General features: G+C 36.5%; 2 protein-coding genes across 2 annotated transcripts; one reads left to right on the top strand and one right to left on the bottom strand.

Moving 5' to 3' along the window:
* Positions 1 to 6,662: 6,662 nt before the first annotated feature.
* Positions 6,663 to 11,045, bottom strand: LOC116295747 (kelch-like protein 5). The gene is made up of 4 exons (XM_031703661.2): positions 10,029 to 11,045; positions 9,139 to 9,457; positions 8,333 to 8,532; positions 6,663 to 7,735 (listed from the first exon to the last, which is right to left on the bottom strand). The coding sequence occupies exons 1-4, from the start codon at positions 10,888 to 10,890 to the stop codon at positions 7,398 to 7,400; spliced, it is 1,719 nt and encodes a 572-aa protein (XP_031559521.1). The 5' UTR covers positions 10,891 to 11,045; the 3' UTR covers positions 6,663 to 7,397.
* On the top strand, positions 11,022 to 14,244 carry LOC116295754 (methylmalonic aciduria type A protein, mitochondrial). Its single transcript, XM_031703671.2, has 3 exons — positions 11,022 to 11,852; positions 12,376 to 12,692; positions 13,393 to 14,244. Exons 1-3 carry the CDS (start codon positions 11,327 to 11,329, stop codon positions 13,687 to 13,689), a joined length of 1,140 nt encoding a protein of 379 aa, XP_031559531.1. The 5' UTR covers positions 11,022 to 11,326; the 3' UTR covers positions 13,690 to 14,244.
* The last annotated feature ends 122 nt before the right edge of the window (positions 14,245 to 14,366 follow it).

Below are 14,366 nucleotides of genomic sequence, written 5' to 3'. Positions count from 1 at the left end.
ATTTCCATCCAGCACTTAGCCTCTGACGAAACCCCCAACCGGGATTGCATACTATCAATTCAATTGATCTAAGCCCCGTTTTCAGCCGGCGAAGAACTGACAAAGACCTCTCTGCTGTAGCTGTTGTCACAGGTATTGTCAAGTAGATCTTGATCAGCTTTGTTACCTCACTTAGCCACAGGAAACCCGGCTATATTTTGTTGTTTCTTTTAGAAAAGTAACTTTGCTCTTTGTGGGTTTCCTGTGTTGGGATCGGTTTCCTATTACATGAGCATGAATGAAATTCAGGCAAGTTAAAACCGAGTCGTAAAATATCAAAATTTCTTTTGCTTTTAATTTTTCTTACGCAATACATGCACGATTTCAGCTTCCTTTATGGTCCAGTTTCATTTAAATTATACTCGACTAAGTGTCTTTTATACGCCAACTGTATCTATAAAATATCGTTCGGAAAAAATATCTTAAAAAATCGTATCTTAAAAATAGAAAAACGAAAAAACAAATGAAACATGTATAAAGGTATCAGTAGACCTTTATCAATAGACCAGTGGTTTCAATAAACAGACTAGTCGTGAAAAACCAGCCTAAGTATGTAGATGGCCAGGAGTTTAAGCTACCAAATGAAATAATATTCCAAAATTTTACCGAGAGGAAATAGAAACTAGTAAGGTCTACTGATACCTTATTCAGAATCTGAAAGATTTTGCCACTTGGCGACAGCTTTCTTATGGGCGTCGCGGCTGATTTGACGCTGTCCATCATGCCTGGAAGCATGTCCAGGACGCTATCAATCTTCGACTTTTTGGTGTCCTTCTTATACTAGAAAGTTTGAGTGACCACAGTCACCATTGTTATTTATTTATCAAAGATATGCCACCACCGTTTCCTTTTTTTCTTTGGTCAAATTCCAGTGACTGTTCTGACATTATACCAAATTCTGAATTATAAACAATACCCAGTTTTTTCCTTTGAATTTTTTAGCATGGCTTCAGTGTTTCATAACAATGCTAGTCTTTCAGGTTTTTGGCCGTGATGAATATCCACTTGACGTCCTGGATTGTTTGGGTGTCTTTGGTCCCGAAATGAACGGTGGTAGAGATTATTACAGTGTCCTTATAAACTCGCCACGAATACTGAATTTTCGTATCTAACCGGGGAAACTATAGAAACATTTGAAGAAATCGTGATAAGGATGAGAATACCGATACTGAACTTACAACGTCGTAATGCTGCTGCTCGCGTGCGAATTCAACGCCTAACTATACGAAACAGAAGACGAAGATTTCTAATGAATTAACATTATTGAAACTTTCGTTGTGACAAGGAATAAAAACGAATCCAATCAATGAGTCGCCAACTCATCACTATTCTTCCTCCATTCATTCGTCCATTAAAAACAAAACAAAAGAAGAATATTCCCTCCCACCTCACCCAAATAAAAGAACCGTTAATTTGTATAGTAAGGCTGCTCATCAACAATGGCATGTATTCATAGGGTGATAATGATGCTTTTAGAACCCTCATTATCTTATCACGGTGCTTGCTAAGTGGGACGTCTTGGTACAACGGACACGTGTCTTATATGCAAAAGGTCTAGTAGACCTTTTGCATATAAGACATGTGTCCCGTGTCCCGAAATGTCTCACTTATACCCTGTCATTGTTATTCAGGCACGTGGAAATGAGTATATTCCTCTTACTAGCGGTCTTCATGTCGGCTGTAATGTTCCATTTCTGCCATAATTTTGCTTCAGTTTATACCCACGCTGAAAAATATGTGTTTTAATTTGTATTTCGTGTTTCATTTATCAGAAACAATCATCAAAAACAATATGGACTACTTCAACGATACTGCGGCCATTATGTTAAGGGGAACTCGTAAAAGACTGTTTTTACAGTTATGGAGTCGATTACCATTCAATAGATCTTTCCCGAACACAAAATGGTTTCAAGTCGAGGCTGGCCTTGATAAAGAAAAGAATCAATGACCGCCTCAATTTCAAGCGAATTGGGGAAAGGTTTATTCATCGCGAGAGACGTTTTTGGAATATGAATTTGCAAGATGAATGTGAAATGATAACCAAATACCATTTACAACCTGCATTTTTGCGATAAGGCGATCACCTTCAATCGCAATGCATTATGGGGTGTCCAGGGGCAAAGCACAAAACAAAAAGGTCGGATGCCTGTTATAAAGAAAGTTTTGTGTATTTGTAAGTGCCTCCACTTCATTGTTGTTAATTTGTCTCTTCATTTACCATTAATTTGTGTTGAATGGAATGCTAATGGTCGCCAATACTATAAAAAATCTTATGGTATTTATATTGTTATTTACATTTTATCTAGCTCGAGCTAATTTGTGAAAATCCTTACGAAAAGTTTTACGGATATGACCAGTGGAAATACTCTACTAGATCTTTGTTTTAAACATTGATGTCTTCGTAACAAAATATCAAAATTTCTTTTGCTTTTAATTTTTCTTACGCAATACATGCACGATTTCAGCTTCCTTTATGGTCCAGTTTCATTTAAATTATACTCGACTAAGTGTCTTTTATACGCCAACTGTATCTATAAAATATCGTTCGAAAAGAAATCTTAAAAATAGAAAAACGAAAAAACAAATGAAACATGTATAAAGTTATCAGTAGACCTTTATCAATAGACCAGTGGTTTCAATAAACAGACTAGTCGTGAAACCAGCCTAAGTATGTAGATGACCAGGAGTTTAAGCTACCAAATGAAATAATATTCCAAAATTTTACCGAGAGGAAATAGAAACTAGTAAGGTCTACTGATACCTTATTCAGAATCTGAAAGATTTTGCCACTTGGCGACAGCTTTCTTATGGGCGTCGCGGCTGATTTGACGCTGTCCATCATGCCTGGAAGCATGTCCAGGACGCTATCAATCTTCGACTTTTTGGTGTCCTTCTTGTACTGGAAAGTTTGAGTGACCACAGTCACCATTGGTATTTATTTATCAAAGATATGCCACCACCGTTTCCTTTTTTTCTTTGGTCAAATTCCAGTGATTGTTCTGACATTATACCAAATTCTGAATTATAAACAATACCCAGTTTTTTCCTTTGAAATTTTTAGCATGGCTTCAGTGTTTCATAGCAATGCTAGTCGTTCAGGTTTTGGCCGTGATGAATATCCACTTGACGTCCTGGATTGTTTGGGTGTCTTTGGTCCCGAAATGAACGGTGGTAGAGATTATTACAGTGTCCTTATAAACTCGCCACGAATGCTGAATCTTCGTATCTAACCGGGGAAACTATAGAAACATTTGAAGAAATCGTGATAAGGACGAGAATACCGATACTGAACTTACAGCGTCGTAATGCTGCTGCTCGCGTGCGAATTCGACGCCTAACTATACGAAATAGAAGACGAAGATTTCTAATGAATTAATATTATTGAAACTTTCGTTGTGACAAGGAATAAAAACGAATCCAATCAATGAGTCGCCAACTCATCACTATTCTTCCTCCATTCATTCGTCTATTGAAAACAAAACAAAAGAAGAATATTCCCTCCCACCTCACCCAATTAAAAGAACCGTTAATTTGCATAGTAAGATTGCTCATCAACAATGGCATGTATTCATAGGGTGATAATGATGCTTTTAGAACCCTCATTATCTTATCACGGTGCTTGCTAAGTGGGACGTCTTGGTACAACGGACACGTGTCTTATATGCAAAAGGTCTAGTAAGCCTTTTTAAGCCGTTTGTGCACACCCCACTGCGCATGCGATTTTATCCCGAATTTCTCACCTTCTTTTGTTTAATTAAGAACAAAAGAAGGTTAGACAAAAGAAGGTGAGAAATTCGGGATAAAATCGCATGCGCAGTGGAATCGATCCTTAAACTATGAAAAGGCTTATTAGTGCGAAAGCGCTAGAACGACTAGACACTTAAATAAAAGTGATTTATTTATTTATTTTTTAACTCCTCCGCGTTTGAAGACTTCGCTTGGTGACGCGAAACACAAACGGCGTCTCAATTATTACTGATGAATTTCAGAGTTCATATTAAAATGATATTCTAGAGCTACAAAATGGAAAACAAATCAAAAGAGCATACCGAATTATCCTAGTTACACGTAACTATGATATTACTCTGGATATTACTGTAATCTAGACAAATGATACGTTGACGTGACGCATCGCGTTTGTACACACCCACAGCGAGGTATCACTTTCGATTCCTCGACTAACTGTCTAATTAGTACTTCCGAGATTGAGTTTATTCAACTTTCTGTTCGTAATTTCAAAACCTATTCTGTAAACAGATGCCTTGAACAAATATTTTGTCTTTACCGGCGATTGCTGAAATCACTTGAAAAAGCTATCGAAATAGACAAACACAAAGGTGCAAGTCTCAAAAACAATCCTTACAAAAAAGTTTTAATGTTCCTTGTGAAATGATGTTCTAGAACTCCAAATGCACCGAAATGATGTTCTTTAAATATAAAGAATTTTTTATAGGTTTCTCGTGCCGATAAAGGCATTCCGAAATGTTGATCACGGGGCGTGTTGAGAGTGCTTCGTAACAACAGCGTGACTTGATCGCACGAAATAAAAGTTTTGATCGATGAACATGTCTTAGAATTATAGTTGGATTCCTAATGCATCTGAATGATGTTCTTTAACTCCTAATTCAGCTATATCATGTTCTGGAACTAACTATTAATGATAACATTCAAGAAGTACATCGCTTAACTACAGAGATTTAGCACTACAACTTACCTATATTATCTTCTACTATTTCATTAGTGCCACGCGGTCCACATACTCTCATCTTTGCATCATAATTACCGCGACCTAACATTTATTTCACCCCGGCCTGCTCTCAGTCTGACCTATAGCTCAGCTGGTAGAGCATCGGTAGTACAATTCCGAAGGTCGTGGGTTCGATTCCCAGCGAGGTCGGAAATTAATTTTTCCGAATTTAATTCCAAGGGCTTTCGCCCGGAATAACCTCGTTCCCAAGCACTACAACTTACCTATATTATCTTCTACAGAGATTTAGTGTTCGCCAGCTTGTAGGTATCGTTTTTAACTCGTGGATACGCGAAGCGTAGAAACGAGTTATTTAAAATCGTAATGACCATGAAACAACTCCAATAGTGTTCGATTTACATGGGTTCATAGCGCCATATTATTATCGTTAAACTTCTTATTAAATAAGAGTTAATAGAGACAAGGGGCGTCATGGTTTATGCTGGGGGCGTCGTGGTAGTACAGACTGGGGGCGTCATGCATGGTATACGTGGGGGCGTTATGGCTGGGGGCGTCATGACAAGGGGGCGTCATGACCAGTTACCAAGTTAGATAGCATTAGACTGTAAACACTGGTTGATTTTTAATACTAAATGTGTCATTTCCAACCTAAATAATACATAATTTGTAGTGTAATTCCTATAATAGTAACATAACTGAATAATTTCAATAAAAAATATTGCTATTCGTGTAAATTTTGTCATTATAGTAATTTGTGGGTTTCCCTGTTAATATGTGTAAAGTCCACTTGATGCATTTATTTTAGGTAGTCTCTTGTTAAGTTTCCTGTACATGTACAGCATAAACTGCTAGTGACTTGTAATGCAAAATCTTCCAAGCCAATATATTATGCTTGTTAGAGGGAAAAGCTGGAAAAGCTTTTTCATGGTGGTGCTAACAGTGTCTGCATATATTAAGGAGACTAATCTTGTGGAAAATTGTCAGAGAACAGGTAAAAACACCTCTTTTAAGTGTTGCATCTTGATGTCGTTGTACTTAAGTATTAGACTCAGTAAGAGTAGAGTACAAACACTAAATGTGTGCAATAGTTAACATTATTTTTTAGTAGTAAATAGCACCAATTAAAAAGAAAACAATGGAATTAGCATAAAATATCACTGTTTAGTGATATTTATGTTGCACACTTTTAGTGTTTGCATTCTAAGTTTTAATTGTAATATTAATGTAATGTAAATCAAACAAAGGATGTATGCACGTATATATATTATGTATCTGCCAAGTCAGGTGCCGAGTTTATTATGTTGGGATTATTATAAACTAAAATATATCTATGATATTTTTTTGGAGTTTCATGCTTTTGAAATCTATAAATGTGAAACCAGTAGGTTATGTAATCACACGTAAACAATATAGTGTGGCATGGCAACTTATAGACGGACATCTGTTTAAGTAATTAAACCAATTTACCGACATGAACAGGCATCTGGTCAACAGATTCATAAAAACATGTTTTTATGTTCTGTATATGACATTCATGACATCATATTCATGTTCTTACACCTAGTTCTATTCACAAGGTCATCTAATTATAATTATACTGACAAACTTAAAAACAGATTGCCAGTTAATCATGTATGTCTAAAAATTTGCAAGCACGCCCCATACTATATTGAATATATTCATAATATCTATCTGCAGATGCCTTAGGGATAATATTTAATAAGTCGCAGGTCATGGCTAACTCACAAATTTAATTGCAATGTTAGAATTCAAATTACGATGGGATTTGGTTGGGTGGGAAACCTGAAAGACCCTATGAGTATAGGTTATGTAATCTGTAAACAATTGTGCATGGAATGGCAACTATCATCTGTTTAATTAATTGAACACAAGAATTTACTACTCCTCCAAAGGCAACAGGTCAAAAGATTTTAATAGGAAAATAGTTTTGAGATTTCTAGAAGTCAAAAGAACATGAAACGTATGCTGATACTCCTCAGGATAAGAGTGCAATTAAGTGGACAAACAAATCAAAACTTCAAACAAACAAACAAATATGACCTGGAGATAAGTAGCCTGCATGCAGCCGACCTAATTAACTGTTACTATACAAGGGAAAAGTCTGGCTGCACACAGTCTAGGGATAAGAAATAAGAGTTAAAATGCAAACTCCAGTTGACCAGGTTCATTCTGTGGCTTATGTATGCTATCATGTCTGTCCCATAAATTTACAGAATTTCTAGCAAGATTGTGCAACTACTTTCTTATGAGTCTTCTCCTCATTCAAAGTTATTGATATTATAATAATATCAGTGCCTCACAGGGATTGATGCTAGAATTATTTCCAGGGGTCTATTTTTATTAAATAATTAAATATTATCCAGATGAACTCAGGCAAAAAAGTATCTGAGTTCCTGAAAGGAATCTGAATCATGATAATCTGGGAATGCTAGACATTGTGGCTCATGATAAAAAGTCGATATTTTAATGTACCAGATTTGTAAACCAACACCTTGATGAGAATGATTATTCCTTTGTAGGGGAGAAAGGTTTAAAATGTTAATCCCCTCAATAAGGAAATATATAAATCTTTAGAATGAGAGGAGTTTTAATAATTGGGTTAACTTTTTCTGGGGTTGGACTTCAGATATCATTTTATATAATTAGGAACAGCTACAACACAGGCTCCAGCTCTGCCTGCGTTTAGAGAAGCTACTTGTTTCCATTCATTTGTAAGTGGGTCGTACACTTCAACAGCACTTAAATACTTGGACCCATTGTATCCTCCAATTGCATACAGTTTGTCACCTAAACAACACACACCTACTGCATCCCTGCAGTTTATCATAGACCCAACCATTGTCCACTGGTCTGTCTTGGGGTCGTATCGCTCAACAGATTCAAACTGTCTACAAGAGTCTTGGCTCGCTGGAGCATCATGTCCTCCCATGGCATACAGAAAATTGCCAAGCACAGTAACACCAACACCTGAAGCATTGGAACATTATGAATTATTAGTTAATAACTGAGATAATCTTGGCCACAAAGTGTGGGGTTCCAGAAAATATCTATATAAACCTTTCCCCATTGAGAGATTAGGATTACAATTATTTCCAAGGGAGAAGAAGGATAGGATATGTAGTTCAACAAAATATGCCTCCCCACCTGCCTCCATACCCCAATGGAGCGATAAAAACTTCTGAAATTCTCATATCTCCCTTAATGTAAGGGGAAGGAGAAATGGAGGGATAATGATTGCTCAACCCCTTTATAAAATAACTGTTATGAATGTCGCACTCTGATTGGTTTAGAGTGCATGCTTTATGAGAGCACATTGCACATGCGCGCACTTTCTGTTGCTTCATTCCTATCTATTATTGTAATTTGTATTTTATAAAAAAAATAAAAAAACTTACTTGCTGTGCTGTGTGCAGTCATAAAGCACTTTGGGATTGGCAGAACACTCGAGAAGTGTCCAGAAGCACTCTGCTACACGTTGTGCTTCTCTTGTGTTCTGCCAAGCCCCGCATGCTTTATGACAGCACACAGCACGCACGCACGTTTTCTATTTCTTCAATAACATACCTCCTCTTCGTTTTAACATTGGAGATACTAAAGTCCATCTGTTAGTATTGGGATCATAGCATTCCACTGACTTTAAGCATGACGAACCATCTCTTCCACCCACAGCATAAAGTTTGCCATCCAAAACAGCAACTCCTACTGTGCTGCGAGGGGTACTCATAGCTGTGACAAAACTCCATTGCTTAGTTTCTGGGTCATACCTAAACAAAGCATTTATTGTATGGTTATATTTATGGTTAAAAAATGATGATAATAGTACATAGCAGTGATATGATGGTAGTTGTGTGTGGGCATGATGATACAGTGCTATCTAAATAGGTTATTTATTGGAGCCAAGGGCAATAAGAATTTGAGATGGCCAATCCAAGATCCAAGAATAGCTGAAATGACCTGTGTTTCTCATAATGTTTCTTGTCATGAGCACAAAGGTTAGTAAGCTAGTGTTAGTTTAATTTCTGGCTTGTAGTTGGTGAAACAATAATTATTAATGGCCTTAAAACATGTCTACAATCCACCCACAAAATGTCAAAATCTATAATATCACAAATTTATTGAAAGGATACCAAGGTTTATTAGTTAACCTATAGGATTAGCACTAATAAGGCTTCAAACAACTGGGCTCATGTTGGTAATTGATGGTAGTAGGAAATCATGCTTCTTCAATCTGATACTGAAAGCTTAAACATATGCTTAGCACTTGGTAACCGAACAATCAATTTATAGTGTGATTAGGATGGCAATGAGAACAGGTGGGTGGCATACATAATGTAGGGATTATATTATTGTAATCTTTAAAAACAACATACCTCTCAACGGTGCTCAAGTATGACCATCCATCATGCCCTCCAACAGCATATAGAGGACCATTCAAAACAGCCACGCCCAAACCATGCCGATGGGTATTCATAGAAGTCACTGGTGAACACTGTGCAGTTACAGGATTATAGCACTCTACTGTGTTTAACGTCTTGAGTCCATCACGACCACCAACAATAAATAATTTACCATCTAAAACTGCTAATCCAAACTGCAATCGCCTTGATGCCATGGGTCCCACAAGGGTCCAAGTGTTCTTGCGTACATCATATTCTTCTATGTTTATAGCACCCTTAGAGGAATCCATTCCTAGAAAATATAATATTCATGTATATTTAGACTAAGTCTAAAAAATATACTATACAGGTACCAGTCTTGTCCCCCCCCCCCCTTACAAACCCACACCCCACTTTCAGCCTTATGTATCATACTAATCAGTTACTATTTTCCCTATCTGAGTAGAGAAAATGTGCTTATTAGTCAAGAACTTATTCTGTAGTGTACTATTTTTGATAATCACCTACAGGTGGGTATAGGACCATGAGTGCGTATTTTTTGTGTTGCTCTTTCAAAATATGAAATACTGTTATTATTAATTTAAAAAATTAACCAATGTTATGATACTTAAACAATTATTCGCCTCTGCGAGGCTCAAGAACTTGAGCCTGTGTAAATATTTTTCCAATAATCACTTCATCTTCGATGTGAATAATCATTCAATATTTTCCAAACAGACACACACACTTTAGGGGTGCTTCCTGAGGTCCCTACTTGAGATAAAGGTTATAGGTTATTATTAACTTATCATAATTTTTAAACAAATTTTCTTCATAAATCCAGTTATCTTTATGGGGGAAAACTGAAAAAAATTCCCATTCACCTCCTACTGCGAATAATTTTCCCACAGTAGATTTTCTGGGTTTCGTCCTAGATGATTGCATCTGAAGCTTTCGGTTTGGTAAGAGCTGATACTTCATCGCTTCCAGTATCAGCTCTCTGCATGGACTCAGGTCACGAAACAGTGGACAAGATTCAACATGGTCTATGAGGTATTGTGTAGATAACAGAGGGAGTCGTACTAGGGACAACAAGCGAGGAAGAAACTGTTTTCTGTTCTGTAAGTCATGTTGTGTCCAAGTTTTGAGCGCGGCAAAAACTTGACTTTCGGAAGGAACATTTAATTCATCACTCGAAAGAAGTTCGGCCAAACGTTCATCGGGCAAAACAAAGAATTCTTGGTTATCTATTACTTCAACAAAATGGTCTTTTGTGTACTGATCGCTGGCATTAAATAAGCCGTCACAACCATGGCCGTCTGCGAACGCACGAATCCCTAAACAGTTCGAAGGATGAAGTTGATTGCTCATAAATTCACTACATGCTTTTTTTACTTCTTCAATCTGTAGTATACAAGCAACCGATAGTAAATTTTCGACATTATCAACCCTGATTTGGATTTCAGAAGTGTAGGCGTATTGAATGAGTGCCTCTACGGCAACCGAATTCATATCTGTCAGGTGGACTGTGGACTGACTTGTTTCAGACATATCTCCAGTAAACATGGCACTGAAGTAATCACTAAATGCCGCCAAAACCAGTTTATGAGCTTGTATTTTCTTTTCCTCGACGATAAGCTTGATGTCACAGAGTATTGAATTTTTTCGGAAATTTTCAAAACGTCTGAAGGTCTTTTTGAGATGGTCGTTACACGTAAATGTGACATACTCCACATCTTTTTCCATACTAAACGCCACTCCGATCTCTGTCTCAAACGAATCAGGACGAAAAAATGCTGCTTCCTAAGCTAAGATCAATGGAGAATCACCAGTAATCTTTAAATTCGGTATTCCGTGCAGGCTAGCTTTTCGTAATAACATTTTCTTTCGTGTAAATAAAAAAAAAATCAACTCTTTCCAGGCTACCTCGACAGTTGTCATGAGCTACTACCACAGGAATCCCGAAGCAAAATGTAAAACGTTTAAAAGTTACTAATACTATTTTTTGCAGTATTCAATCTTTAAATTCTAAAATCGATATAAAAGGAGAGAACCAAAAAATGTTTACCCTGAAGTATCGACTTTAGAAACTTGAAATCATGGAGATGTTTCCCATGGGGATGGGCTTCCTGTGTTTTAGACAGTGGTCAGCGGTGTTATATTTTGGTTTCTGTATTACAAAATGTTCCCATGCAAATTTGCACGCTTTTCTAATCTTTCTTTTGTTTCAAAAAGAGCAGTATGTTCTTTATACTTCACCAGAAGCGTTTCTGCAGAGGCTGTACCTCAGTTTCGAGATGAAGATCCTAAAGTAATGCGTTTATTTGAGGGGATAACAAGAGGCGAAAGAGGATCTCTGGCACAAGGTATTACAATGGTGGAAACCCTTCATCCAGAAAAATACAAACAAGCCCAGAAATTGCTGTCCAAAATAGTCAAATATTCTAAAAGTAACCTCAAGTTTCCTAGCGGCAAGAAGACGTCGTTTAGAATTGGGTTTTCTGGTCCACCAGGCGCTGGGAAGTCAACATTTATTGAGGTATTTGGGAAAATGTTAACGTCTCAAGGACACAAAGTGGCTGTTCTTGCTGTTGACCCTTCATCGTTAAGGACTGGAGGCTCTTTACTAGGAGATAAGACACGCATGACAGAGTTATCACGTGATCCTGATGCTTATATTAGGCCCTCGCCAACATCTGGGACTCTAGGTAAATAACCAAATTTTTTAAAAAGTGAAAAAATGGAAAAATGAGTCATAGCCTACATATATAGCGGCCCACTGGTTGGGAAGGGGAGCAGACAAGGGACAAGGAGATTGGGGAGTCCTCTCGCTCCAACCTCATGGCAACTATGCAAGTTATGAGAGTTAATGAAAAAAAAAGAAAGATGGATATATAAATATTTTTGGATCTCTATGCGACGATATAAGATGAGACAATCCTGCAATGCTGATTGGGTAATGGACCAGATGAAAGTATGCATTATCCGTGATCGTACCTTTAGGTGTTGCACTATAAGTAAAGATATAGAAAATATAAAACCCAAATAAATGAAAATAGAAGAATAATTACATGCAAATCTAGAAATAATTACAAATTTAAGTATGTTATAGAAAAACCAACAAATATGTATGGAAATAGGAAAATATGAGAATAATAAAAAAGGGAAATAGGGGAATATGGGAAATGAAAAATAAAGGAATGGGAGTAAGTATTGTTTTTATTTATCTAGGTGGAGTAACAAGAAGCACAAATGAAGCCATTGTTCTTTGTGAGGCTGGAGGCTATGATATTATTCTAGTTGAGACGGTTGGTGTTGGTCAGTCTGAATATGCCGTAGCACATATGGTTGACATGTTTGTACTACTCATCCCACCAGCAGGAGGAGATGAAATGCAAGGCATCAAAAAGGGAATTGTTGAGATGGCAGATGTGGTTCTGATTAATAAAGCTGATGGAGATCTGCTTATTCCTGCTCAAAGAATACAAACAGAATATACAAGTGCTTTGAAGTTACTAAAAAACAAATCCACTATATGGTCTCCATCTGTAAGTATGATCAGGTCTTCTTGGACTTGAGTGCAAAGTTACTGTTTTTTGCCATTACAGTGAAGACACTCAAATCTTGAACACTTCAATTTTTTGAGGTTGTGATTTCCTGAACTTTGTACTGTATCAAACCCTATAAAACGAGGCATTGAGTTCAAATACCCCAAAATAAATCTGATTTCCAATCACTTTCAAAAAGTAACAAATTTTTACTCGAAATGTTTATAGTTTGAGTGTCCTTACTTTAAATAATCTTGGATCTTTTTTCCAAATTGCAGCCAGCCATGGCTGTGAGATCGATAAAGTTTTGTTTATTTAATGCTATATTTTCTTTATTTGACAGAGTGTATTATGTGCACTCATAAAATCTCCCTTTTAGATGAGCATCTGTAAAGGTTCAGTTGATGATATTTTATGTGCCTTTTATTGATCTACTCCACTGTATTTGCAACTTACTTTATTTCTCTCTGTTCTCAATGGTCTCCCAGATTTATTATTATTATTATCATCATCACCATTGCCATCACCATCAATGATCATCATCACCATCATCATTTAGCATCAACATCAACAACATAAACATCATCCTCATTATCATTATGTAGTTCTAAGAAGGTCTAGTTCTAGTTTAACGACTCCCATACCCTTGAAATTCCAATTTTCTTCCCTACGAACTCTGTAATTTTTTATTCAATTTCAGGTTATACGTGTTTCAGCAAAAACAGGAGAAGGTATTGACAAGTCCTGGGAGGTAATGCAAGCCTTTTTCAACACGATGACAGAGACTGGAGAGTTAGAAAAGGAGCGGCGCAAACAGCAAGTTGTGTGGATGTGGAGCCATATCAAGGAACAAATTATAAAAAGATTTAAAATGAACTCAGATGTAAAGAGAAAGATAAAGACTTATGAGAACCTTGTTGCTGAAGGCCTGATGACTCCAGGGCTTGCCGCAGATATGATGTTGAAAATCTTTGAAAGATCAAAAGAAGAAAAATAAATACAAAATAAATGTCAATTTATAATACGAAATGCTAAAACATTTTAAAAGTTACTAGGTTGATATTCTGTGAACTTAGTAGTTGTGAGTTGAAAGTTTTTTTCTGCCTTCAGTCAAAAATAATTGGTATCTTGTAGGTTTTGGGCTGGCGGCAATAAAAATCCTATTTCACAACAAGCTTTTGAAATTTTGGGAATTGCTGCAAACGAAAAAAAATTATTGTAGTGTTAATATCAATTCTATTTTTTTGAATTTACACAATTTTTTTAAGTTGGTCATCTCCAGTGTAATATAATTTATGTAGACTTGTTATATCTATTGTGACTCATTCTATAGATTGTAAAGCTGATATTGATATGCTGTGGTGTATAAATTATATTACACTGGAGATTTCCATTGTACCAAATAGCACTGATGGAACAATTGAAAACAATAGACTGATTGTTCTATTCTGTACTATTAGCACAAAATAACTTGAATACTGTTTCACAGATAAAATGTGATCATTCTAGAAACATAATTTATTTTAGGGATTAGGAATAATTTAAAAATAAGAATAAAATTCTTAGAAATGTTTTGTGGTCGTTTTATTTTATCAGAGTTATGGGGAGAGGGGAACTGTAAGATTTTTTGTTAAACATTGCATGCTGCCTTTAAACCAACTTCAGCTAATGGGA

The sequence above is a fragment of the Actinia tenebrosa genome, unplaced genomic scaffold (genome assembly GCF_029948245.1).
Source record: "Actinia tenebrosa isolate PJP-AT-01 unplaced genomic scaffold, QUT_ActTen_1.0 PGA_scaffold7__59_contigs__length_16204524, whole genome shotgun sequence".
NCBI lineage: Eukaryota > Metazoa > Cnidaria > Anthozoa > Actiniaria > Actiniidae > Actinia > Actinia tenebrosa.
This window is presented reverse-complemented; position numbering and strand designations above follow the sequence as displayed.

What these genes read in the sequence shown, in the direction of transcription:
- LOC116295747 (XM_031703661.2), bottom strand. Translation starts at nt 10,890, where the DNA reads ATGGAAAAAGATGTGGAGTATGTCACATTTACGTGTAACGACCATCTC. An exon ending in AAAATTATTCGCAGTAGGAG is followed by an intron (nt 9,458 to 10,028) that starts GTGAATGGGAAT and finishes TATATTTTCTAG; the next exon opens with GAATGGATTCCTCTAAGGGT. An exon ending in AATGTTAAAACGAAGAGGAG is followed by an intron (nt 7,736 to 8,332) that starts GTATGTTATTGA and finishes CCAATGCTTCAG; the next exon opens with GTGTTGGTGTTACTGTGCTT.
- LOC116295754 (XM_031703671.2), top strand. Translation starts at nt 11,327, where the DNA reads ATGTTCCCATGCAAATTTGCACGCTTTTCTAATCTTTCTTTTGTTTCA. An exon ending in GCCAACATCTGGGACTCTAG is followed by an intron (nt 11,853 to 12,375) that starts GTAAATAACCAA and finishes TTATTTATCTAG; the next exon opens with GTGGAGTAACAAGAAGCACA. An exon ending in CCACTATATGGTCTCCATCT is followed by an intron (nt 12,693 to 13,392) that starts GTAAGTATGATC and finishes ATTCAATTTCAG; the next exon opens with GTTATACGTGTTTCAGCAAA.